Source organism: Myotis davidii, unplaced genomic scaffold (assembly GCF_000327345.1).
Source record: "Myotis davidii unplaced genomic scaffold, ASM32734v1 scaffold415, whole genome shotgun sequence".
Lineage (NCBI taxonomy): Eukaryota > Metazoa > Chordata > Mammalia > Chiroptera > Vespertilionidae > Myotis > Myotis davidii.
Genome location: NW_006287951.1, coordinates 5,205,979 through 5,230,361, shown reverse-complemented (window position 1 = coordinate 5,230,361; position 24,383 = coordinate 5,205,979). Strand labels below are relative to the sequence as shown.

The following is a 24,383-nucleotide window of genomic DNA, read 5'->3' as shown; positions in this document are numbered from 1 at the left end:
AACTGATGGTTGCTGAGAGGAGGGTGGGGCACTGGGTAAAAAGGGTGCAGGGAGTAAGAAGTACTATTGGTAGTTGCAAAATAGTCACAAGGCTATAAAGTACAGCATAGGGAATATAGTCAATAATCCTATATAATATGAGGCTAATATGCAAATTGTCCCCTTGACTGGGAGTTCAACCAGCTGGCCTATTGCCTGTGGCCCCTCCCCCTGACTGGCCCCGCGTCAGTCCCCTTCCCCCGATCGGGGGCAGGGCCGGCCAGCCAACCTCCTGCGTCCCCTCCCCTATTGGCCCGATCAGGGTGGACCCAACCTTTGCACAAATTCCTGCACTGGGCCTCTAGTATTGTAATAACTCAGTATGGTACCAGGTAGATACTGGACTTACTGGGGCAGTTATTTCCTAAATTATATAAATTTCTAACCACTGTGCTGTATACCTGAAACTAATATAAAAATAGTATATCTAGTGTGGAATTCCTGTGTCATAAGGCATGTGAATTCCCATTGCTTCACATCCTCAGCAAGCCTGGGTATTGCTATTTTCTTTAATTTTTACCTATTTTGGTGGGTACACAGTGGTATTATTGGGATTTTAATATTTATTTTCTGAAAATGAGATTGCCCATTTTCCCCTATGATAATTGGCTATATTGGATATTTATTGTTTGTCTAGAACTTTTTCCATCTAGTATATTGTTTCTCCCCCCACCCCACCCCCCACCCCCCACAATGATCGTGTGAGTGGATCTTCATATGTAAGGTCATTGATAACATTGTTTATACCTAAAGAATTATCAGGAACTTTAAGAATAAATTGCTTGTTGAATTCTGTGATGAAATCAGAGTAATTTTGTGGACTGTCTAAGAACAGTAAGCAATATACTTACATTCAGTATTAGCTGATATTGTGTCAACTCTTTTTTTTTCCTCTCCTTTTAAATAGACATTATTTTTTAGAGAGCAGTTTTAGATTCACAGCAAAATTAAGCAGGAAGTACAGAGTTCCCACATATCCCTGCCCCCACACACATAGCCTCCCTTACTGAGTTTACTGATTTCCTTACTTTTCAGAAATCTGAGCAATTCAATATTGTTTTGACATCATTCTAAAATTTATTTTATAATCTTTCTCTCACTTTAAAAAGAGAATTCTCGATCCTATTTCAAAAACAGACACCAAGACTAGAATTAAATTACTTGCTTCCTAGCTGAATTTTCCTTTGAAGGTACAATATGAATGATTTTCAACCTTAATAGCAACAATTATGCTCTCTTTTTTGATTCCTACCAATTTTCATGAAACTTGAAGATTTTTCAGTGTTCTCTTCCTTCTTTTAAATGTAAACTGTTCTAACCAAATCCTTGAACTTCTTTCATAAAATTCCTGACTTGGAGTACTACTGACAAATGTAAATAATTCCAAACTTGGTGTGTAGTACAAACTCTAATCCAAGTTGAGTGAGCTTGCCCAGAAATGAATTAAATGATATTGATTAGGATGCTATCATAAAGGTTACAAAGTCCTATAAAATGTCATCAGTGGAGAATGGGATATAACAGCTGAGAGGAGAAGGCTGTGAACTTGATCCTTAGAAAACACCCATGGTTTAGACCTCAAATTGAAAGGCAAAGCCATAAAACTTTATGAAGACTGTAAGATCTTCTCAACAAGACAGAAGAGTCAACTAAAAAAATGATATTTTTTATCACATTAAAATTAATGTTCATCTAATGACACCATAAATGCAATGAAAAGATAAACCACAAACTTGGGAAAGAAAATACTATATATAATAGAGAATTGGGTTCCTGAACAGCGCTGTGTTATAGATGTGCAATCTGTGCAGTCACACAGAACCCCATGTTATTTTTTCAGAAGAGTCAACTAAAAAAATGATATTTTTTATCACATTAAAATTAATGTTCATCTAATGACACCATAAATGCAATGAAAAGATAAACCACAAACTTGGGAAAGAAAATACTATATATAATAGAGAATTGGGTTCCTGAACAGCGCTGTGTTATAGATGTGCAATCTGTGCAGTCACACAGAACCCCATGTTATTTTTTAAAAAATATATTTTGCCGAAACCGGTTTGGCTCAGTGGATAGAGCGTCGGCCTGCGTACTCAAAGGTCCCGGGTTCGATTCTGGTCAAGGGCATGTACCTGGGTCCCTTCCTCTCTGTAAAAATCAATAAAATATTTCCCTGAGAGGGACATCGATCAGCTGCCTCCTGCACACCTCCTACTGGGGATGTGCCCGCAACCCAGGTACATGCCCTTGACCGGAATTGAACCCGGGACCTTTCAGTCCGCAGGCCGACGCTCTATGCACTGAGCCAAACCGGTTAGTGAACCCCATGTTATTTTAATGCTATGCTGTCACTCTCTTAAAATTTTTAATTTATTTTACTTTGGACTCTGCAAGTTATTTAGTCAGTACTCATCCTGAATATGTAAAGCCCCCTAATAATAAAAAAAAGATATCTCAATAATAATGGCCAAAATCTGTGAACAAACGAACGCGGAAAGGAACACAGATAATTAATAAACATGTGAAAAGGTCTTCAACCTAATCAAGCAAATATAGCTGAAATCATAGTGCTATCCCATTTTATATGTTCTATAATGCCACCAATTAAGAAATCGAGCTTTACCAAGTATTTGGAGAGGATATGTCATTGAGTCATACACTGCTGGTACATTTGGTAAAGTGATACAATTGGAAGATATTTTGACATTTTTGGTAAAGTTGGGAATTTGCATGTCTTATAACCCTTCCAGTTTCACATCTATGTTTAAAGCATGCCCTAAAGAAATTCTTGTTTGTATAATAATGTTGATAAAAGCAAAAAACTATAAACCATCCAAATGTCTTTCAACAGAATGGTTAAATACATTGTGGCATATTTATATAATAAAATACTATAGAACAATGAAAATGTAATATGAATAAAACTCAGAAAAAATTGAGTGGAAAAAAATTCAAGTCTTTGAAGACTTCATAGCACACCAATTTATCAAGCTGAAAAAGGAGCAGGGGACACAAGCAAATAAAATGTAATTTAGAAATATATGCATATGTGACGGTTGTTTTTCAAAAAGTAATAACTTTGGGTGGTGAACACAATGTAATATACAGATCATGTATTATAGAATTGTACACTTGAAACCTGCTGGGGTCCAGCCCCAGCAGGTCCAGGGGTCCCCAAAGGTGTGGACGGAGTTGGCGAAGAAGGAATGACACGGAGGCAGCGTTCAGTTGATCAGCAGCCTTGCCAGGATCTCTAGCCACAATCTCCAGCCAAGTTCTGTGTCCATGTTCTCTCGCAACCTTTCTCAGAGAGGTGACCTTGGTTAAAACACATAGTGCCAAGAAGGTGAGCAAACATATTAAGAACAGTACGCCATATATGCCAGGTCCCTTGAAACAGCAAGGATGGACCGGCTCCCGGCAGAAACCTATATAATTTTATTAACCATTGTCACCTGTATAAATCAATAAAAATAAAAATTAGAATGAAAAAGCAGCCCAGCTGGTGTGACTCAGTGGTTGAGCATCAGCCTATGAACTAGGAGGTCACAGTTCGATTTCTGGTCAAGGCACATCCCCAAATTGCAGGCTCGATCCCCAGCAGGGGACATGCAGGAGGTGGCCAATCAGTGATTCTCTCACATCGTTGATGTTTCTATCCTCTCTCATTCTCCCTTCCTCTCTGAAGTCAATACACATGCACACCCCCCCATATGATAAAAGGCTAATTTGCAAATCAACTGAATGTCAGAACGACCATTGTCAGAAGCCCTGAATCAGGCTCACGGCTGGCGAGTGCAGCGGCGTTGGTGGGAGCCTCTCACACCTCCACAGTAGGGCTAAGGATGTCCGACTTCCAGCTTAGGCCTATACCCTGCCAGGAGCGGGCGTAAGCCGGGAATCAGACATCCCCCAAGGAGTCCTTAGTGCTGCCATGGAGGCAGGAGAGGCTCCCACCACCCCTGCTGTGTTCCCCAGCCATGAGCCCAGCTTCTGGCTGAGTGGTGCTCCCCTTGTGGGAGTGCATTGACCACCAGGGGGCAGCTCCTACATTGAGCATCTGCCCCCTGGTGGTCGATGTGCATCATAGCAACCAGTCGTTCTGTCGTTTGGTCTATTTGCATATTAGCCTTTTATTATATAGGAAGGTTTAAAGAAAGAGGAGAGCATTTAGTTGCATAGGAAATCCACTTAAGCCCCTTCCGGTTTTAACATTCTATAATTTTAATATTGTGATTCATGAGTGTTTTATATTTCCCCCATATTAAAAAATATAGTTATGAGTAATTAAATGTTATAAAAGTAATAAAATTTATTTTGTTTATTTTTAATTTAGCATATTTGATGTTAATACCTTTTATCTTGTTTTTTTGTAGTGTATCTTCTAATCTGATAAAGTCTTCCATGAAAACTTCGTTTAAAAAAATAAGTAATGCCATCTGTTTTCCTAAAAGACTGAAATGGGGGCTACCATTTCCAGGTAAGGATTCAATTTTGTATCTTTGATTACTTACATTATTTTTCTAGAAGTAAAATATAGAAGGAAATTGTGAATATTGGTTAGATTCTAAATCTTTTAGTTCATTTGGGGTGGGAGCAGGGGGATACTAGGTCTTGTTTTAAGACAGTTTAGGATTAGTTTACCACAGAGTTAACCGAGCTTCATGAAAGAGAGGAGGGGCTAGTAATGTTGAAAACTGTTTAGAGAGATTAATTGAAAACTAAAGAAACTGTTTTGAATTTGGCAGTTAAAAGGTCATTCATTGCTGGCTCTAGCAGGGCCCATTTCAGGACAGTGTTTGTGGCTAAAAGTAAGCTAGCAATGGAGTAAAGAATAAGGAGGTGATAAAGTGAATATTTCAGCTCTTAATTCATTTACTAAACCATCATGTAGTATGTACTTAGGATGCAGCAATCATTTAACTAAAATTAGAGTTAGTGTGATCATATATATCCTGGTTTAAGGCTCTTGTAGATCAACTAATGCCCAACTATTTTTTCCAACTTTGAAATATAATTGACACATAATACTGTGTAATTACACAGCTATTTTTTTAAAAATATATTTTATTGAGTTTTTACAGAGAGGAAAGGAGAGAGATAGTTAGAAACATCGATGAGAGAGAAACATCGACCAGCTGCCTCCTGCACACTCCCCACTGGGGATGTGCCCGCAACCAAGGTACATGCCCTTGACCGGAATCGAACCTGGGACCTTTCGGTCCGCAGGCCAATGCTCTATCCACTGAGCCAAACCGGTTTCGGCTACACAGCTAGTTTTAATGTCATATTTTACTCTCAAGTCTACTGAGTTGGATGACAAATAATGTGGTTATACTGTTAACACCCTCATTATTCTATTAACAAGGATGGACATTCCCTGTCTGATGTTGTTATCTTGCCTGCTAGTCTGAGCTTTTAGTCTAGCAGGCAAGTTAGGAGCTTAACAAATAGCTATGAAATTAATTGGTTAATTATAGCATTGATAAATGCTGAAGAAGTGAAATAATGACCACCCGAATGAGTAGTAGGAGTGAAAGTCATTGACCTGTGAATTCATTTTGCAGGGTAGATTTTATAGGTAGATTTGGCAGGGAATATGGAAGAAAGAAGTCATATAAATGAATCCAAGATTTTGAGTTACAGTGGTTAGAAGTATGATGGTACCATGAACAGAAAAAGAAAAGTAAGGAAACTGTGAGGAAAGATTGGTATTAGAGGTTCAGAGGGTAGGACTGTAACATGATGAATTCTGTTAGATATATTTGTATTTTGGGGGTACAGGTAGAACTTTGAGAATTATCTCCTTGCCTGTGGATATATGAGATTGAAATTTAGGAAAAGATAATTTAGGGCATGAAGATACAGAATTAGGAGTAATTCACATAGTGTTTAAGCTGTGAAAGTAGATAATATTTCCAGTATCTTAGCAGAGAGCAGAGAAAAAAAGGTGAAACACTGAACTTGAGAAAGTGCCTGTTATAATGGGTGGCTGTTGTTAAAAAGAATCAGTAAAGGAAAAATAAGAAAGGCATGAAGGAAACCATAATCATGCAGTGTTTTTGTCTCAAGCACAATAAAGAGTTTTAAGGAGGGGCTCTTCAGAAGGAAGAGATACTGTAGAAAGATTAAGGATTTTAATACCCTAGAAGGGGCCATTGAATTTAATTATTAAGAGGTTATTGAACTGAGAGAACAGATTGAGTAGACCAGGATGAATCATAAGAGTTTAAGTAAATGGTTTTACAAAATATACAGCTGGAAGAATAAAACAGAATGTGTTTCAAGGAATTTGTGCAGGATGTGAGACAGTGGTCATTTTGAGGAGTTAGCCACATAGGAAAATATATTTTTAGCATTAGCACTTGGTATATTTTGTAAAAAGGAATGATCCATTAGAGCAGTGATGGCGAACCTTTTGAGCTCGGCGTGTCAGCATTTTGAAAAACTCTAACTTAACTCTGGTGCTGTGTCACATATAGAAATTTTTTGATATTTGCAACCATAGTAAAACAAAGACACTTTTTTTAAAATATTGACTTCTGCGCATGGGCCACGAAGTTTCTTTCTTTCTTTCTTTTTTTGAAATATATTTTATTGATTTTTTACAGAGAGGAAGGGAGAGGTATAGAGAGTTAGAAACATTGATGAGAGAGAAACATCGATCAGCTGCCTCCTGCACACCCCCTACTTGGTTGTGGGATGTGCCCACAACCAAGGTACATGCCCTTGACCGGAATCGAACCTGGGACCCTTCAGTCCGCAGGCCGATGCTCTATCCATTGAGCCAAACCAGTTAGGGCAAGACACATATTTTTGATATTTATTTTATATATTTAAATGCCATTTAACAAAGAAAAATCAACCAAGAAAATGAGTTCGCGTGTCACCTCTGACACGCGTGTCATAGGTTCGCCATCACTGCATTAGAGCATGTAGAGTAGCTTAAAAATTAGAGTGATTAATTGCACAGAGGAGGTAAGATGTTTTGAGATCAAGGACATGGGCAAAGAGCTTAACTTTTACCAAAGAGTACAACCTTTCTGCTTAGAAAGCAGACAAATGAAATGGAAGAGAGGGTGAATCAAGAAATTTTTAGGCAAAGAGAAAGAAAACTATAGTTTGTATCCTGCTTTTTAAATAAGCTGGAGCTTGAGGTTATCTACGAGGTTTATAATCAGTGGTGGGTTGGTATCCTGGGAGAGAAAATTGATTGGTTGCCTCCTGTGTGCGCCTCGACTAGAGACTGAACCCACAACCTTTTGGTGTATGGAATGATACTCCAGCCAACTGAGCTATTCAGCTGTGATGACCATTTTAACAATTTTTAAGAGTGCAATTCACTGGTATTTAATACATTCATAATGTTGTGTAACCGTGACCACTCTCTTAAATCCAGAACTTTTTCATCATCCCAAACTGAAACTATACCCATTAAATAAGGACATGGAGATTGCTCTCTCACCTCTAGATCCAGATATCTAATATTCTACTTTCTATCTCGGTGAATTTGCCTATACTAGATATCTCATGTAAATAGAATCATACAGTATTTATCCTTTTGTGGCTGGTTTATTTCACTTGGCATAATGTCCTCAAGGTTCATCCATGTTGTAGCATGTGTCACAATGTTCTTTTTAAAAGTGGATCATACTCCATTGGGTGTGTAAGCCACATTTTGTTGATCTGTTCTTCCATCAATGGACATAAGGGTTACTTTTCACCTTTTGGCGATTGTTAATAATACTACCATGTATGTGGGTGAATAAATGTCTATTTGAGTGCCTGGTTTTAGTTCTTTTGGGTGTGTAGCCAGAAGTGGAATTACTGGATCATATGGTAATTTTATGTTTAAATTTTTGAGAAACCACTGTACTCTTTTACACATCAGTTGCATTATTTTACATTCCCAGCAGTAAAACACAGGGTTGCCTTTGCCTGAATTTGGTTTACAGTGTCTCTTTGCTTTTGGGCAGTAGAATGTTTTCAGGATATTTCCTTAAAAGAATGCTTATCATATATTGTTTTCTAGTAGTTTTGGAAGTAACACAAACCCTCATACTCTACTATGAAGTTAGAACTGGTTAAGAAAGTTGTCTTCTATTAGTGAGAAATCCTCACAGGAATTAAAATTCTGGGCCTTAAAAAGAATGCATTTCCAGGAACTTGTGGTTACTATGTCTGTGTAACTGGGCTATGAAGTGTAAATATACTGAAATATACTAAGTACTTTCAGTAGCCTCAGGAGAACGCTGCCGATGAAATATGTAAGTAAGGCAAAGATTATTCTTCTCAGTCAGAACCAGAGTCAAGAAGCATGTGAGAACTGGGAGGCTTAGTGGCAATATTGAGAGAGGTTGTTTTCATTTCTAGGTAAAATAACTGATTGCTCAGGATTGGATAAAAGGATTAAATGATTTTTTTTTTTCTTTCTCAAAGAATATACGTGTTAATCTCTGAGATTGGAAATTTTAAAAGTAGTTGGAGGAATTTTATCTTCCTGTTGATTGACACATTATTTATGTAACAGGTGGGGGAAGACATTCCTTGTTCAGTTGGAAAATAGACCAATGAAAGTTATTAAGGGAAAAAATGTTGGTGGGATTACAGCCCCTGCAGAGAGGTTTTTGAAACTTTGCACCTTGTTGCAATTGTCATTAAGATTTGGAAAATTTGAAGTAAATCATAGTCATTGTCTTCAATATTGTATAATTATGTTTTCCCATGGTAAGTGGTGTTTTAATTTGAAAAAGTTTGCTTGAAGCTTCTCATCATGTTATATGAACAGTATGAATAAACCGAGTGGTTTATACTTGCCTTCCAGTTTTTACCAGTTCTTCCTCCTCCAGTTCTTTCTTTGCCCCAGGGTTCTTTTTCTTTAATTGCATTGGATGTTTATGCAGTTAGAAAAAATGTTCATAAAGATTATATTGTTGAGTGCCTTCTGTTTCTGGTCCTTTGATAAATAACATGCTTTTTGCTTTACTCAGAAAATAACTGTGGTCAGATTGTCATATAGTCTGCCACACACAGTAAGGATATTGTGAAAGAAATTCTGACTATCTGTGTAGCATGACCTTTCAAAATTGTTTTCTTTGCTGCAAGCATCTCACTTAGCCTTTTGACTGTCACATGACAGAGGAAGTAGTATATAAAGGACAACATAAATGACTGCCTTGTTGATCTCAATACAGTTTTCTAATATAAGAGCATGCTAAACAGTCACATATGTTATTAAATATTGTTGTTTTATTTAGGTGGAGGATTAACTAGTTTTATGCATAATGCAGAGTATATTTTAAGTTTATAACATTTATAATATATAAAATTTAAATAGAAAAACATTTATGTTACTTTGAAAAAGGATCTATATTTTTACTCAAAATATTAAGAATTGTTCATGAATAGAGATTTACTACATATAGCCATGAGTACAAATCCACCTTTTTTGTGGAAAAAGATTTTAAAGCAGTTTGGATGTGTTTTTCTGGTGTTCCTGAGCAGTCAAGAGAGGCGTCTTTAAAACTGTGAAGGGACCTGGGGAACATGAGTAAGCACCAGCCTGATTTTAAACTTTGATCTTGTTTTTCCCTAGTAATATAGCTCTATTGTTTACCTGTTTAAATAGTTACTGAGGACTTGGATCAGGCACTGTGTGGAGCCCCAAAGATGAAAAAGCCTGTCCCTGTCATTCAGGAACACACTATCCAGATATCAGCAAGGGTGGCAGAAATAGAGTTTAGCAGGATCACAACTACTAGCTGTTGGTGCTAATGTCACTTCCCTCCTAGAAGGAAGGGGTAAAGGTTATAAGGCAGTGGTTCTCAACCTTCCTAATGCTGCGACCCTTTTATACAGTTCCGCATGTTGTGGTGACCCCCAACCATAAAATTATTTTCATTGATACTTCATAACTGTAATTTTGCTACTGTAAACAATATGTAATTATATATGTGTTTTCTGATGGTCTTAGGCGACCCCTGTGAAAGGGTCGTTTGATCCCCAAAGGGGTCGCGACCCACAGGTTGAGAATCACTGTTATAAGGAGACGCAGTAGGGGCCTGAGGATAGTCAGGATTCTGAGGTGAGAATAGTGCAGGCAGGTGACAGTAGAAATCTGGAGCTTGAATTTGATTGTCACCTACACTGAGGTCATAAGCAGAGGAAAATGGAAATGGATTCCCATCAAATGGATTTTCTATGCCAGGTACTGTTTAGGGCCTTTACACATATTATTGCTCTTAATCCATTTTATAAAGTTGTGAAATGTAGCATGTATATAGAAGAGCACATGAAAACTCAAATTTATAATTTAAAGAGTAAAAAATAAAACATGTATGTAACAGCTTAGCTAACTTATGTGCCTTCCTCTATCATATTTCCCTCCTTCTCACAAAGATACACTTTGCTGAATTGTTTAGTTCCTTGCTTTTCTTTATAACTTTATCATCTACATTTATATCTCTGAACAATATTTAACTTTGTATTTATATTTGAGAAATGAAATCACATTATTTGTTTCTCTTAACATTGTATGGTTCATTTGTAGTGATGTGTCTAGCTGTATTTTGTTAATTTTCCATATTATAAAATACTCAATACAACATATTGATCATTCTATTAATGTATATTTAGGCTATGTCTAGTTTTTGGGTATTATGAAAAATTCCACATTGAGTATTTATGTACATGTGACATTTTTGGATAAGGATTTTCCTAGTATATAAACCTAATAATGGAATTTTTGATGCCAGATTCTTTGCAAGAGGTTGGATTGGTTTATTCTCCCACCAGCAGTGATCTATGAAATGTCATAGCATTATGGTTTTAATTTACATTTCCTTGGTGACTGGCTAATGACATTGAACTTTTTTGTTCCCATATGTTTCTTGGTTTTGGGGGGGCTCCTCTGAAGTCTCTGTTTAATTATGTTGTCCATTTTTCTATTGGGATTTTGTTCTTTACATATTAATTTTTTCACTGTAATTTATAAAAATTATTTGATCAATTTTTATTTACCTGTTTGACATCTTCATTGAATCTCTTCATGTTTTTTTGCAATAAGAGCAACCTTTTATATGGCCTACCAGAATCTGGAGCTAGCCAACCTCTCCAATACCATTCTCTGTTTTCTGCCTTTCTGTGTGTGTGTTTTTTTTTTAGGTCTTGGCATATGTTCTTTCTCCTTTTGCCTAGAATTTCTTCTCTTCAAATCTGTGCTAAAATTCTGCTTTTCTAGGAAATTACTCTTGGCTTTACCTGCCTCAAATTCACATACTTTGTACATCTCCACTTATTTCTGAGAAATATAGTAATTCTAGTTAGATGACTGGTTAGGAGCAGAAAGAGAGTAGTCAATATATTCATTTCTGCCAGTGAATTAAAAAATGCATTGTGCAAGTGATAAACAAGGACAAAAGCTGTTGAGTTGAAATAGGAGAAAATGATCTGCTAGTGTCATAATGGTACTCTCATTATGATGTTCCCTCACTTCTCTTCATGATTCTGTTTTCTGTTTGAATGAAGAAGGGTGATAAGGAAAATACAGTGATAGAGTAAACCAGTCAGTGGACTGAATATGACTGAGCAGGATATGTGGGATTTACTTATTTATTCATTCATTCATTTTTAAAGGAATGAATTTCTTTTTAAATCTATTTCTGTTCATTTCAGAGGGAGAGGGAGAGGGAGAGAGAGAGAGAAACATCAATGATGAGAGAGGATCATTGATCGGCTGCCTCCTGCACACCCCCTACTGGGGATCAAACCCACAACCTGGGCATGTGCCCTGACGTGGAATTAAACCGTGACTTCCTGGTTCACAGGTCAATGCTTAACCACTGAGCAAGGCTGGGCGATACAGGGGTTTTAATCATGGCCTTGCAGCTACCTAAACCAGCGATTTTCAACCTTTTTCATCTCATTTCACACATAAACTAATCATTAAAATTCTGCAGCACACCAAAAATGTTGTTTTGCTGATCTTCCATAATATAGGTATAATTTTGATTGATTTGCAAAAATACATAATAATACTAATTACCTACCCTTTTTGCTGCAGTGTGACTTAAAAAACACACAACACAACAGGTGCCTATATTTATATATAAGAATTTCTGGTACCAAGAATTACCCAATCAGACACAACCTTATTGTGCGATGTGATCAGTAAGATGCCATTCTATTATATGACTTATATATTTATGGTTCAAAACAGGGCAGCTATTGTGTTGGCTGTTGTCTTTTTTTTTTACAACCCAGGGGAAAAGAGGTCAGTGCCCCTGACTAAATAGTCATGTATTGCATGTTTTAAAAATTCTTGCGGCACGCCAGTTGAAAATGCTGATCTAAACTATGAATTTGACTAAATTTAGTGAAGTCCAAATTGCTATAGCAGACAGAAAATAATGGCTCAGACACAGTAGATGTTTATTTTTTACTCCTGGAAGAGTCTAAAGTGTATTGTCCTCTTTGGTGGGTGGATTCTCTTCCGGGTGATTTCTTCTGTCATATGACTTTCATTCTCTATGACCATTGGAAAAGAAAAGAGAAGATATAGGCAGCACACTAACTTTTTAAAAATACCTCACCTGAAGTGGCATTTTCTTTCAACATGCCACTGGAGAGCTCTTAGTACATGACTATTTCTTACTATTTAGCCTCCAATCCCATGAGCATGTATAACCCCCCTCTGAGGTTATCACTATTATAGTTTTGTGAATTTTTGTTATTCTTGCTTGCCTTTCATACCTTTACACACATATGTAATTAAGCAATAATAGTTTTGTATTTTTAATATACATAAACTCCTTACGTTATGGTATTTTGCTTTTTTCTACAGGAGGTTAGAATATCTAGTCTGCCAAGTACAGAGCCCCAATTCCATACTGTGGCAGGAGAAAAGCAGTCTCTTTCACAGTGGCCCTGGTAATCTCTTATTTTTGTAGATCTCATAAAATAAGGTATCTATACTCAAGAAGACTTATAATATAGTACATATCCTTCTTTCTTAGAGATTAAATTTAAAAGGCACAAAGAAAGTGTTTTCATTGTGTCTCCATTCATCTTGTTCAATGCAATTTTGAAGGAATATGAGATGCTAAAGCTTTTTCATCACTATTGGCTCCTTGTTATCATAACTAGGCTTCTCATAGTTTTAGCTTTATCTAGGCCCTGGGTACCAACTCTACCGTGAATGGAAGCTCATTATGTGAGGTGAAGTAATTCTGATGTTATGTGTTTGTACAAAGTAATAGGCAAATGTGTTAGTTTTTAAATGCTAAATTAAGAACCTGTTTAAATAGTCTATATTTTCAGATTATTAAATATATTTATAAACATGTAATTAAGGAAGCTGACTAGAGCTTGCATCAGTTTATTTATAAATTTGGACTATAAGTTTCAGCAGTTACGATTTAAAGGAAACTACTTTGATAGTTTTCTTAACTGAAGTTTGACAGATCAAATTTGGGTAATGTAAGTTTCATTTTTATACTGTATATTGAACTAAAAAACAAAACATTGAACAGTTGGTGGTTGCCAGAGGTAGGGGGTTAGAGGTTGGCAAAATGGATGCAAGGGGTCAAAACGTACAAACTTTGAGTTATAAATAAGCCATAGGGATGTAATACTATACAACATGGTGACTATAGTTAATAATACTATCTTGTATGTTTGGAATTAGTTAAGAGAGTGGGTCTTAAAAGTTTTCATCAGAAGGGAAAATTATGCTGCTTTAAAAATAATGGATTTGAGGTTTTTTAAATAATGTGATATATTAAATTGTTGTAAATTAAATATAGGACATCATCCAGAAGCTGAATTTGAAGCATAAATTAATGAAGATATCAGATCTTTTGGGAACCTAGGCATAGTGAACTCCTGTGATGAATTATTACTAGTACTAGGGGCCCAGTGCATGAATTTGTGCACCTTGAAAAGAACTATGGGCCACAGGCTGCGGTAGGCACAGGGGCAGGTATCGGCCCAGCTTAATGGAAGTCCTACAATTAGAGAAGCAAAGAAGAAAGCACATGGAGAACGGTAGGAAGGGCGGAATTGTGGAATGGGCTGGACCAATACCCACGTGCGCTGTGTTTTTTCCTGCCATCCCCCCCACCCCCCTCCAGTTCCCTGTCTGCCGGAAGCCCCACTCCTCCAGCCCCCGCTCCCATGTGCTGACAGCACCAGCTCTGCTCGCACCCGCTGAAGGCGTGGAGCGATTGGGGCCGGCACCAGCAGCAGGTGCAAGTGGGGCTGTTGCCCACAGTGGGTGTGAGAGGCGGCTCCAGCACTGGCAGCGGGTGCAAGCAGGGCTGGCACCAGCAGCAGGTGCAAGCGCCGGGTGGGACCGCGGGAGGCGGGAGCAAAGTATTTTCACTAACCACCAGAGGCTCACCTTGATGACAACAACCAGCGCCTTGGTCTGGCCCCCCCACTCACCTGCTCCACCATCCCACTGCTGCTGACGCCCACCATATTCTGTGCACGCTCCCTGGTGATCAGCGCACATCAGAGCAACTGGTTGTTCGGTTGTTCTGCTGTTCGGTCTATTTGCATATTAGCCTTTTATTATTTAGGATATCCCAAACCAGTGATTTTCAACGGGTATGCTATGAGAATTTTTAATACATATGATACCTATTTAGTCAGGGGCACTGACCTCTTTTCCCCTGGATTGTCAAATTAAAAAAATGACTACAGCCAATACAACAATAGCCAACCAGTGTGAATGCCCTGTTTTGAGCCATAAATTTATAAGTCATCTAATTGAGTTGCATCTTATTGGTCATATTGCATAATAAAGTTGCATGTGATTGACTAATACTTGATACTAAAAATTCTTATGAACAGTATAGGCACCTGATTTTGTTAAAATTCACTTTGGAGCAAAAAGGGTAGGTAATTACGTGTGTGTGTGTGTGTGTGTGTGTGTGTGTGTGTGTGTGTGTTTTAAATCATTCAAAATTATACCTATTTTTTGGGTCAGATCAGCAAAATATATATTTTTTGCAGAGTTTTTGTAGTTAGTTTATGTGTGCCATGAGATGAAAAGGGTTGAAAATTGCTGTTCCAAATCATGTAACTCCCAGTAGTTATTCTGTTGTGCACTGGTCCTCATGGTCGGCAGGAGCAGTTAGGCAGTGAGGGGAATTTCATGGCAGCAGTACTGTGGTGCTACCTCACCTTAAGGTCAGGTCTGCTGATCCCTAGACACTGTTTTCCAAACCTCTTCCTGCAATTCCCAGCATTTCATCCTCATCTCGTGGTTGGGGCTCTGGGGGGGTTGAGGCGGAAAATACTGTAACTGGTCAGGTAAGCCTCCACTGTCTTTCTCCCAGCACTTTTACTCCCCCCAGCAGGCTAAGAAGGAGCATCATCCGAATAAACAGAACAGTCGCACCTCCCACTTGTCTTTCTCAGCTGACCTAAGTGCTGTGGTGCAGGGTGGGCTTTAAAGGGCTCCATGTTTTATTTTTATAATCCCATCTTTCCCCAAGCTACGGTGTAATATGGTATCTTAAACAGCGTGAGTCCTTAATAAATATTTATTGACTTGAAGTCTAATAATTTTTCTTCCTTTCTCTCTTAACCAAGGACTAGCACTGAGGTGACACTATCAGCCAGCCTCTCTTGATTACTGTGTCCTCTAGAGAGGACAGGCAGTGAAGGAAGAGTTGGCACCAGGGACATTATTTGGGATAAGCTTAGGACACTTGTTGTTGTTGTTGTTAAATCTTCAGTTTATGTCAGTAATGAAGGGATAATAAAAACTACACACAGAAGCATTTGTCATTTATGGCTGGATAGCTTAGGAGGAACATTGGACTCCAAGTAAAAGCTATAAAACAGACAAATACTTGCATAGACCAACTTAAACCAGCATGCGAAGGAGTAATCCTGAAATGGCTTGGGAGAAATGTCAGCTTTTGGGGATGCTCTGTTAATTTTTATATATTATAACTTATTTTGAACATGACAGCAGACAGAAATAACTAAAAGGTTCAGAGTCTGGAATAGTGCTTTTTCCACAGCTGTAAGCTATTTAAAATTCTTCTTGTGTTACTGTTTGCCATCCAGATGGCTTTCTGGCACTGGTTCAGTTCCTAGATGTGAAGGCTGCTGGTTATTTACTCACCAGTATCACCACACTTTTGTACAATTTGACTCATGACTCACAGTGCTTACATGTGGTACCCTTTGCTATCCAGTCATTCCTGATTGTCATAATGTCACTTGTTAGAGACATGTTCCAGAATTGATTGGACACCAGTTCCAAATGAAGATTTGTTGACATTCAGGAGAACACTCTGGCTAGTCTGTTGGATCCATTGGCACTGGAGTGAGAAACAGAAACAGTCATCCAGACAATGAAACTTTTGTCCGAAATATTTATGTGCATGATAGATGCAAAAGTGTATCCAATAAGCCAGAATTATTTGCTTCACTTTTTACTATTAACTAAAGTGATTAAAATGCAAAAAGGGCTTATCACAGAAATCAGTATTGCGGTGAGAGGCTAGGATGGGGGAGAAGGTTGCTATTTAAAAGGAACACCCTGAAGATGCATATAGTGTTGTATTTCTTTATTTTTTTTTTTAAAAAATCCTCACCCAAGGATATGTTTTGATTGATTTTAGAGAGAGAGAGGAAGTGGGAGAAATATCAATTGGTTGCCTTGCGTACGTGCCCCAACAAGGGATTGAACCCGCAACCTAGCATGTGCCTGACTGGAAGTCAAACCTGAAACCTTTTGGTGTATGGGACGACACTGCAACCAACTGAGCCACCCAGCCAGGGCAGTGTTGTATTTCTTGACCTGGACTGTGGTTTGTGTTATAATAGGTGTTGCTTTTCAATAATTGGTTTGGTACTTTTTAATTTATGTGTTATTTTAAACAATAAAAATGTTTTAAAATAGAGAATACTTGCCTAACATGTAGGTCACATACTTTGTAATAGATGTTAGTAGTCAGTCTTTGTCCTGTTAATTTTTATCTATTTAGGAAAATAGCAACTTTTGCCCTAAAATATGGTTATGGTCAAATAGTTATTAAAATAGGCTTAACAGTTCCCCTTTTCACAATACTACTCATTTGGGCTTCAGGAAGAGAAGGGACAGGTTGAGGAGAGAATATGGTGGGGATTAAATATATCTTTCTTAGAAATATATACCCCGTTAGAATAATCACCCTTTTTTGTTGTTGGTAAGCAAGACAAAAGAAAATTAGAACACTGAAAAAATTGATTAGCATCAATTAATAAAAAGTTAAATATATTCTAACTCAAGTTAATGTAAGTAATTTAAAATAGAATATTTTATAACACATAAGAAATTCAAAGGATTGTAAGAATATATTATGAACAACTATATGCCAACAAATTGGACATTCTGGATGAAATGGATAATTTAAATTTATACATACAAACTTCCAAAACTAAATCAGAAAGAGTCAGAGAATCTGAATAGATAGATTACAACTAATGAAATTGAAGCAGTAATAAAAAAAACTCCCAACGAACAAAAGTCCTGGACTGGATAGCTTTATAGGTGAATTTTTTTCAAACATTCAAAGAACTAACAGCAATCTTTCTCAAACTATTCAAAAAAATTCAAGAAGAAGGAACACTCCCAAGCTAATTTTATAAGGCCAGCATTATCCTAATTCCAAAACGAGATAAAGGCATGACAAAGAAAGAAAATTTAGGTTAATATTCCTTATGAACATAGATGCTGAAATCCTCAGCAAAGTATTAGCAAACCGAATCCAACAATACACTGAAAAGATCATACACCATGATCAAGTGGGATTTATTCTAGGGATACAGGGTTGGTGCAGTATTTGCAAAACAATAAATGTGATATATCACATAAACAAAATGAAGACTAAAGACCACATGATCATATCCATAGATGCAGAAAAAGCATTTGATAAAATCCAATACCCATTTATGATAAAAACTCTGAGCAAAGTGAGAATAGAGGGAACATACCTCAGCCTAAAAAAGGCCATATACCAGTATGACAAGCCCACAGCCAACATCATACTCAGTAGGCAAAAACTACAAGTGTTCCCCTTTAGATCAGGAATAAGTGTCTTTTAGAAATTTATGTGCTTTATTTGATCACAATAAAAATTATTTTCAAAGCAAATATTCTTTAAGATACCAAATTATTCCATTTATTTGCATAGAATATTTTAACATATTGAAAGTTACAAAGTCTGAGATAAGCAAACAACAGGTCAATAACTCAGAATTCTAACATTCTTATATATCATTCATTACGAAATGCAAAAAGACCATTAATGTTTAAGTGGAATGATCTCTAACCTATAAATTATACTATGACCAAACACTTATAGAAACACAGATTCCATTAAATATTTTAAAAGTTTGATTTTACAAGTAATTAGAGAAATGCAAATTAACTCAAGAACTCGATTACAATCCTGTTAATGGATGCTATATACAAGTATTAAGGTAGTGGGAATTCAAATTGGTAAAACTTACCTATAAACAGCCATCAGCCCCTCACCCAGACTGGCCAGGCACCCCAGCGGGACCCTCACCCTGATCCGGGACACCCTTCAGGGCAAACCAGCCAGCCCCCACCCGTGCACCAGGCCTCTATCCTATATAGTAAAAGGGTAATATGCAAACTGACCCTCTTATTTACTTGTGAGCTAAACTGTTTGTTACTAGTCAAATGGTAAAGGCAGCTATAATGAATACCTGAGAGTTTGAAAGCATTCTTCCCTAATAATAAAACTATCAGATAATTCCTCCTAGTAACTTTTATTTAAAAAAGGAGAAAAATATATTCATCCTGTATAATAAAAGGGTAATATGCAAATTGACCAAACAGCTGAACAACCATGGCTATGATGTGCACTGACCATCGGGGCAGATGCTCAATGTAGGAGCTGCCCCCTGGTGGTTGGTGCACGCCCACAGGGGGAGCACCACTCAGTCAGAAGCCGGGCTCATGGCTGGAGAGCGCAGAAGTGGTGGTAGGAGCCTCTTCTGCCTCCATGGCGGCGCTAAGCCATCAGTCGGATATCCCTTAAAGACTTCTGGACTGGGAGAGGGGGAAGGCCCAGCTGAGGGACCCCACCCCCCACCCCCTACCGAGTGCATGAATTTCATGCACCGGGCCTCTAGTTAATATCTAATGAAGTACACATATTTGTAGTACATAACTTGATATATATTTTTAAAATATATTTTTATTGATTTCAGAGAGGAAGGGAGAGGGACAGAGAAATAGAAACATCAATGATGAGAGAGAATCATCAATCAGCTGCCTCCTGCACACCCCCTACTAGGGATCGAGCCCACAACCCCTGGCATGAGCCCTTGACCGGAATCGAACCTGGGACCCTTCAGTCCACAGGCTGATGCTTATCCACTGAGCCAAACCAGCTAGGGCTAACTTTATATATTTTGATGCATGTATAGAAATTGCAAGCACAACACAATCAAGACAATGAACACAACATACCCATCACTCCCAAGAGTTTCCTTGTGTTCCTTTGTATTCTCCCTCTCCCTGCTTCTCCCACCCACTTCCCCACACAAGTTAACCACTAATCTGTCACTATAGTGTACATTTTCTGGAATTTTATGTAAATGGGATCATTGAGTATGTACTCTTTTTGTCAGGCTCCTTTCAGTCAGCATAATTCTTTTGAGATTCATCCATAATGCTGAATATATTAGTAGTGCTTTTTTTTGTTGTGTAGTATTCCATTTATGAATAAGTCACAATTTTTTTATTCATTTATCTGTTGATGGACATTTGAGTTATTTCCAATTTTTGGATAGTACAGGTAAGGCTTCTGTGAACAGTTGTGTACAGTTTTTGAAGTTTCATTTCTATTTTTATTTTTTATATATATTTAGTAATGGGATAATAGATTATATAATAGATATATGTTTAGAAACTGCCAACAGTGTATGAGAATTCTAGTTCCCTCTGAATCTTTTCCAACACTTGGTATGATTGGTCTTTTTTAATTTTAGTTTTTGGAATAAGTGTGTATTAGTATCTTGTTTTTTACTTTGGATTGACTAATGATATTAAGCCCTTTTGCCATCTACATATCTGCTATGATGAACTGTCTATTCAGATATTTTGCCAAAGTTTAAAAACTGAGGTGTTTGTTTTCTTATTATTGTATGTTAAGAGTTCTTTATGTATTCTGTATATAAGCCCTTAATATGATTTGTAAGCATTTTCTCCCAGCCTGTGGCTTTTTTTGTTTGTTTTTTTTAAAATATATTTTTATTGATTTCAGAGAGGAAGTGAGAAGGAGAGAGATAGAAACATCAATGATGAGAGAGAATTATTGATCTGCTGCCTCCTGCACACCCCACCCACAACCCAGGCATGTGCCCTGACAGGGAATTGAACTGTGACCTCCTGGTTCATAGGTCAACACACTGAGCCACACTGGCCAGGCAGTCTTTTGATATTATGAACGATTGTACCTAATAAGGTCAGAAGTTTTCAATTTTGATGATGTTTATCAATTTTTCAAGTTTATGAATCTTTTGGTGTCATATCTAAGAAATCTTTGCTTAATCCAAGATCGCAAGATTTTCTCTTGTTTTCTTCTTGAGGTTTTTGGTTTTGGAATTTATATTTGTGCCTGTGGCCCCTATTGAGTTCATTTTTATTTTTGGCTTAAGATATGAATTGAGGTTCATTTTCTTAGTATATGGATGTTCAGTTATTCCTGCACCATTTGTTGAAAAGATTTTTTTTTCATCAGCTTATCTTTATAACAGACTTTTTTGAAACCAGTTGTCCATTCCCTTTTGAAAAAATTGGAATAATTTAAAGCAAATGCCAATATAATGCTATTTACACCTACATGTATTGCCATTATGCATCTCTAGTGGATAAAGACTGATTTTTAGGAATAAATATTCCAATATTATCTGTCACAAACTTAACAGTATTTTCCCAATATCATCTAATATTCAATTCATATTTAAATTTTCTAGGTTGTTTGAAAGATAGTTTTTTATAGAGGATTTGTTCACGTCAACATTGAATTTGGTTATGTCTCCTAAGTATTCTTTTATTATTTTATCAGTCCTCCCACCAGCCTTTTCCTTCCTGTTATTAGTTTGCTTTCTTGTTATTGATTGTTTTAGTGATGATCCAACATTTTGGACACTACTTTCTGATTGCTTCCTTGACTGTTTAACTTTCTCCTCTATTTTCCCTAGTTTCTGTAAACTGGTAGATATATCAAATCTGAGACTTCATTAGATTCAAGTACATTTTTTTAAAAGTCTTTTTTAAAAGTATACTATATAGGTAGTAACTGTGTAGTACTTACTGCTGTAGTACAAGAGCCTACATGTCTGGATTATTCAGAGAGTTTAGGTGGTTTCAACCTGTATTGTAAAGTTCCACCTGGATTATTCAGAGATTTTAGATGGTGTCAACCTAAATTGTAAAGTTCCCTTTTATCTTTTCACCTTATATTGTAAATTTCTTTTTAGCATCCATTAATGATCCTTGCCTAGATCCATTATTTCATTAGAGGTTGCAAAATGGTGATTTTTCTAATTCTATTATTCTTTTTGCACTTATTAGCTAAAATTGTTCTTAAAAAACACACACCTTAATTTCATCAGTTATGAATTAGTATAAACATGCAGGTTAAATGTGTGATTTACTTCCTCATTCTTTATCAGTTTTCAAAATAATAAGTTGGTCCAAGCAGCCTTCAGTGGTGACCAATAACGGGCTTATTTATTTTCTTATATCATTATTAAGTCACACATTGTATAGATTGATGTGTTTCAACCCATGGGTGTCATCATTATTTCTGATGCTCAAGATGCTTTAAGTTGGCTCCTGTGTCTTTTATTGTGACACATTCATACTTTGAATAAAGGGATTTGAACCTAGGTTCATTTAACTTCAAAACCAATGTCCTTCCCACTGTCATTGTACCTCTTGAAGGAAGCTCTTAAAGAATAGATGAGACTGAAATGGCACAGTTGAGGGGGGCATTTGTTAGGATAGGGTTTTGGTGCAGGAGTGTCAGCCTCAATGAACATAGGTCTAACAGTAGGAAGGTTAAAGGCACTTGTGGCACAGGGTCTGGGCTATGAAGTGCTGAGAGGAAAGGAACATAGGCCAGACTCTTAGCACCAAGGACTTTGCTAGCTGGGTGAAGGGATTCGATCTTTTTAATACTTAGGTGGCGGGTCATGGGATGAAGTTGATGATATTTTGTTTCTCACATGAGATTGGAAGAAAATTATTTTCGAAAGAAGGCCCTATTGATTGCTGTTTTCATTGGAGTTTGCAAAGGAAAACTCAGCCAAAGAAGCCAATATCATCTAAGTAAAGTCTGGAAATAATCACTTATTGAGTGATTGTTAACTTTCTCAGGACCCTGTAATCCTTAACAGTTCATCTTTCACATGTGATATACTTATGTTGAATTTGAGTCAGTGGAGTATGTGTGTGATTGTGTGTGATTGTGTGTAATATTTATGTAGTGATAACCAAAGTATATTTAAGTAATTCATTTCTGTTGGCTTACTGTTGCTTGGCCTCCTGTTACATTACTGACTATGTTGACATACAAGGACTGATTATGGATTGGTGGGCTTTATCATATTTTAGTGTAATATCTGGCTAAATATTCACTAAATTTTATTTACTGATTCCCAGGGCCCCATGGTTATGAATGTGCTTCAATTTCATAATGCCTCCTGCTATGGCAGACATCCTTGACATCTGGGCAGTGGATTCACAGATAGCATCTGATGGCTCCATACCTGTGGATTTCCTTTTGCCCACTGGGATTTATATCCAGTTGGAGGTACCTCGGGAAGCTACCATTTCTTCTATTAAACAGGTATGATAATAGTTAGAATTTCAATAAATGTAGCTTATTACTGTAACACTTAAGGGAACATGTTCTTCTATTATGGAAAGTATTTATAATATAAATCAAAGGATAAATTTGAGGGACTTTTAATCTTTAGTTCCTGACATTGAAAAATGTTGATTCATGCTTTATCTCATCCTCATTCTTACTCTCACTTTTAATTTTAAAAAATCCATATGTGATACCTGAATTAAGAAAAATAAGCTTATGTTAGCTAGTTTGAAATGTTTGTTCAGTTTATTAAAAGGAATTTGACATTGTCAAAGAAAGTTTTATTTTGGGTTAAAATCTTTGAGCTTATTATGCTTTTTTGCTTTTTTTTCTATGTGATTTTTGGTTGGTTGTCTCTTTTCTTCTCTCCTTTTCCTTTTTTTCTTCCTCTTTTCCATCCTTAACCCACTACTTTTCATGGTGACTCTTGAGGAAGAAAAAGTTTTCTGCTATTCACTAGATTTATTTCCCCTCTCAGTAATGAATGGTATGTCCTCATTTGGAAGCTATTTCTTTTACATAGCAAGGCTTGCCTGTTTTGTTGGATTATTTTTTCAAGTGAATTGATGAGTGCCATTGATTTGTAAAGACTTTGAAACATAAATGAAATTGTTTTTCTAAACTTTCTCTTTAATGTTTTTCAAGTAGCTGAACCCTATCTGGAAAGCAAGGGTTATGATATTTAAAGAAAAAGTATTTATGACAAGCTTTAAAAAAAATGTTTATTGATTTTTAGAGAGAGAGGAAGGAAGAGCGACAGCTAGAAACATTAATGACAGAGAAACATCATTGATCAGCTGCCTCCTGCACACCCCCTTCAGGGGATTGAGCCTGCGACTCGGTCATGTGCCCTGACTGGAAATTGAACTGAGATCTCTTGGTTCCTGGATCAGTGCTCAACCATTGAGCCACACCGGCCAGGCAACAAACCTTTTTAAAGCTCATGACTTTGGACAGTTTTTTTTTTTTACCCTTAACCCATGTTTCTTCATCAGGGAGACATGAGAATTCTAAAACTGCCTGATCCATGAAGTTAAAAGAAAAAGGAAAAAAAAAGACACTTTTTAGGTACCCTGCAAGTACAGAGAGTACTTACATTTATTTCGACCAGGATGCCTATGGCTTTACTTGAACCTGGATTAACCATTGATACCCTCCTCCTTTTTTATTATAAATTGTATCATATTATAAAATACGCATAACATAAAATTTACCACCCTATCCGGTTTGGCTCAGTGGATAGAGCGTCGGCCTGCAGACTGAAGGGTCCCAGGTTCGATTCCGGTCAAGGGCATGTACCTTGGCTGCGGGCATATCCCCAGTAGGGGGTGTGCCGGGGGCAGCTGATCGATGTTTCTTTCTCATCGATGTTTCTAACTCTCTATCCCTCTCCCTTCCTCTCTGTAAAAAATCAGTAAAATATAT

At 37.1% G+C, this 24,383-nt stretch overlaps 1 protein-coding gene across 1 annotated transcript in view; it reads left to right on the top strand.

Annotated features, from left to right (window-relative positions):
* PIK3CB (phosphatidylinositol-4,5-bisphosphate 3-kinase catalytic subunit beta) overlaps positions 1–24,383 on the top strand; it is a 107,680-nt gene that overhangs the window by 6,798 nt on the left and 76,499 nt on the right. Inside the window, 2 exon segments of the mRNA XM_015561362.1 lie at positions 4,419–4,522; positions 22,748–22,934. Of these exon segments, the coding sequence (XP_015416848.1) occupies positions 22,764–22,934 (171 nt within the window). The 5' untranslated portion in view covers positions 4,419–4,522; positions 22,748–22,763.